Source organism: Microtus ochrogaster, unplaced genomic scaffold (genome assembly GCF_000317375.1).
Source record: "Microtus ochrogaster isolate Prairie Vole_2 unplaced genomic scaffold, MicOch1.0 UNK23, whole genome shotgun sequence".
Classification (NCBI taxonomy): domain Eukaryota; kingdom Metazoa; phylum Chordata; class Mammalia; order Rodentia; family Cricetidae; genus Microtus; species Microtus ochrogaster.
Window position 1 is genome coordinate 5,055,279 of NW_004949121.1, and position 3,094 is coordinate 5,058,372.

The 3,094-nt window shown below is 43.4% G+C and overlaps 1 protein-coding gene across 1 annotated transcript in view; it reads left to right on the top strand.

Moving 5' to 3' along the window:
- The window catches only part of Sh2d4a (SH2 domain containing 4A), a 57,132-nt gene that overhangs the window by 29,513 nt on the left and 24,525 nt on the right, over nucleotides 1-3,094 (top strand). The window contains exon 4 of the mRNA XM_005367765.3: nucleotides 1,427-1,538. Within this exon, the coding sequence (XP_005367822.1) occupies nucleotides 1,427-1,538 (112 nt within the window). The remainder of the gene's footprint in view (nucleotides 1-1,426; nucleotides 1,539-3,094) is intronic.

Below are 3,094 nucleotides of genomic sequence, written 5' to 3' on the forward strand. Positions count from 1 at the left end.
CCTACAGTTTGAGAGTGTGACTACCTGGAAGGTGGTTTACGGTCCCTACCATGATCAAATCCCAGGCTCCCATCAGGATTTCCATGATAATCGTGGTAAAATTCTTTCATGGACATTTGGAGATAGGGTGGTGTGTGCGCTATATCTACCTGGGAGAAGGTGCACTTGCCAATATACGAGCATGTAGAGATCCAAGAAAGGCATTAGAGTCTTCTTCTATGGCTTTGCACACTGTTGGAGACTTGGTCTCGCACTGAACCTAGGACATGCTGTTTGCCCCCAGGGTCCGCCTGTATCTACCCTGCCAGCACTAGGGTTCCAGGCACCTGCCCCCAGGCTCAGCCGCTACATGGATACTGGGGATTGAAACGCAGGTCCTCAAGCACTTGAATCCACCTTTGTAGCTGGAGAGTCATCATTGTCATGTCTGTGGTCCTCCTCCTCTTCTCCTGCTCATTCTGTGGCACATGCTAGACAAAGCCAGGAGTAGAGCTTTCAGAAAGCTGGTCTAGGCCCGAGCTGTGTCCGTGACCCTCTTTTAATTTTGAGACATGCTCTTACACAATTGTGCTGAACTTGAAGTCACTCTGTAGTGTATTTCCCTCTTTCTTTCTTTCTTTCTTTCTTTCTTTCTTTCTTTCTTTCTTTCTCTCTCTCTCTCTCTCTCTCTCTCTCTCTCTTTCTTTCTTTCTTTCTTTTTAGATTTATTTATTAAACAAACTGTTCTGTCTGCATGTGTCATATGCCTGCAGGCCAGAAGAAGGGCACCAAATCTCATTACAGATGGTTGTGAGCCACTGTGCAGTTGCTAGGAATTGGACTCAGGATCTTTGAAAGAGCAGGCAATGCTCTCTGAGCCACCTCTCCGATCTTTATATTTCCCTTTTCAAAGGTGATGTGTGTGTGTGTGTGTGTGTGTGTGTGTGTGTGTGTGTGTTTAAGAAAAGAAAAATCATCTCATTCCCTTTTCGAATACCCCAAATTACACATCACATTCTTTTATTTGGATACACGGTTGGAGAACACTTAGGCCCCGCTCAGCAGAGATTGCTCTTGGGAGGCTGTTAGCTACATCAGGTCTGTCTACGCTAGTGTTTTGACTTCAGAAACATGTATTTGGAAGAGCTAAGTGTCCCATCTGGGGAAGGACTGCTTGGAAAGGTCTTATGTGCGGTGCATTGTGCTAGGCACTCCTAAAACATGGATGTTCAGTAACTCTATGTAGTGTGCTTTCGCTTCTGGGGAAACAGCCCATGGGAGGGTCAGGAGCAGAGTCTAGAGTCCCACACTGAGGTAGCTGAAGCTCTTGCTTCAGGCATTGCTGACACCAAGAACCTCCCGAGTGGGCCAGCGACAGTTAACAGAGCCAGGGTGGGTGCCACTGCCACGTTCATTCACTACTTCCCACCTCTGTTTTTATTTTCAGACTAAAGAACCCATAAAGAAAAAAGAAGAGGAGGAAATAAAGCAAACAGAGGATGAGAAAACCAAGCAGATATACAAGAGCTGGAAAGAGGATTCCGAGTGGCAGGCATCGTGTGAGTACCGGGGGTCTCAGAAGCAGATCCAGGCTCTCAGCTGGACCTTCCACTTAGATGACTCATCCGGGAGGGACGGAAATGCATCCTTGAGAAGTGTCTTTCCGCGGAGTCATCACTCAGGTTATCACGAGGTGACAATTACTCAGAGGCCTGAGTAGCAGAATGGCTTTCTAGTCATCTCCATATCATGAACTCATGTTTCTGTACGGTGGAAGTGTATGTAGCTGTGAAATTATCCCAGGAGGACTGCTCAACGACATTAAGATATGTCTCTTTCTAGAAGAGAATATTAAATAGTATAAAGTGCTGCTGTTTTAAAATTCTACATTATGAAGGCGAGAGCAGGGTGATTACTTACATATTATTTACACATGAACTTTGATTTTCTTTGAGAAGCTGGATTTTAAATTATTCATTTGAATTTTACTTCTTGTTTCTCTGTTTTGGTTTTCTTCCCAAGTTCTCCATAGTGCTTATTTTTGAGAGTAGTTTCTTCTTTTAACTTCTGGGGAACACTATGATATGCCCACCATACAACTTTAATACAGTGTATGCAGGATTGACAGGTAGGATATAGAGGCATCAGTGTTGTTACTCCCTGCCTCTGATCCAACATCGACTCTCTTTTGAGTTTGGACTGCAAGGGCCAGACCAGGAAGACGGGACAGGCAGAGATGCGCAACTGGGGCCTAAGAGTGGATTAGTCTTTGCTTGGCATCAGCAGAGAAGACTCGACTGCCTGATAGTTGCTTGATACAGGGAGACAGAGCCTAAGCAGCATGATTTTCAGGCTGCCAAGAATCCTGAATTGATCTGCAGTTCCATTACTGCTAAAAAATTTGTGAAACAAAAGTATTTGTAAGATTTAATCTGTGGCCTTTTTGTGCTAAGCACTGAAACTCTGGCATGATAAAATGTTTTTATTATGTCTTCAATGTCAAATATGACAATATTTCACCCATGATTCCTGATATTTAAAAAAAAACCTCAATGAAAATGGTTATTGCATAAAAAAACAACAAAACAAAACTTCAAATTTTGAAGTTGGGCAGTAGTGATACATGCCTTTAACCCCAGTATTTGGGAAGTGAGTTCGAGGTCAGCCTGATCTACAGAGTATGTTCTAGAACAGCCAAAGCTACACAGAGAAACCCTGTCTTGAAAAAAAAAAACCCATGAGAAAAAAGAAAATAATTATTGCATTGTACACTAATCTTTAACACTTTATGGCTAAAACATGACAACCTCCTCTATTTTAGAAAGTTATTAGTGTTCAAAGGCATACTGGGAAGAGCTTTGTGTATTTACTAAGGTGCTCTGAAATTATCCACAGCATGTTTGTGGATAATAATTCCTTTACTTTCTGTCTTTTTGGCCTATTCGTGTTCAGTTAAGCCTGTGGTGGGCTCTGGATCTGACAAGCTGTTCTTTTCCTAGCCCACCTGATGTGGAGAAGTCCTGGCTTCCTAGTCTCTGCTGGAGACTTGGGATGCACTACTTCCTGACCGTGCGTGTATCAGGGATGTGCTGACTTGGGATGCACTGCTCCTGAC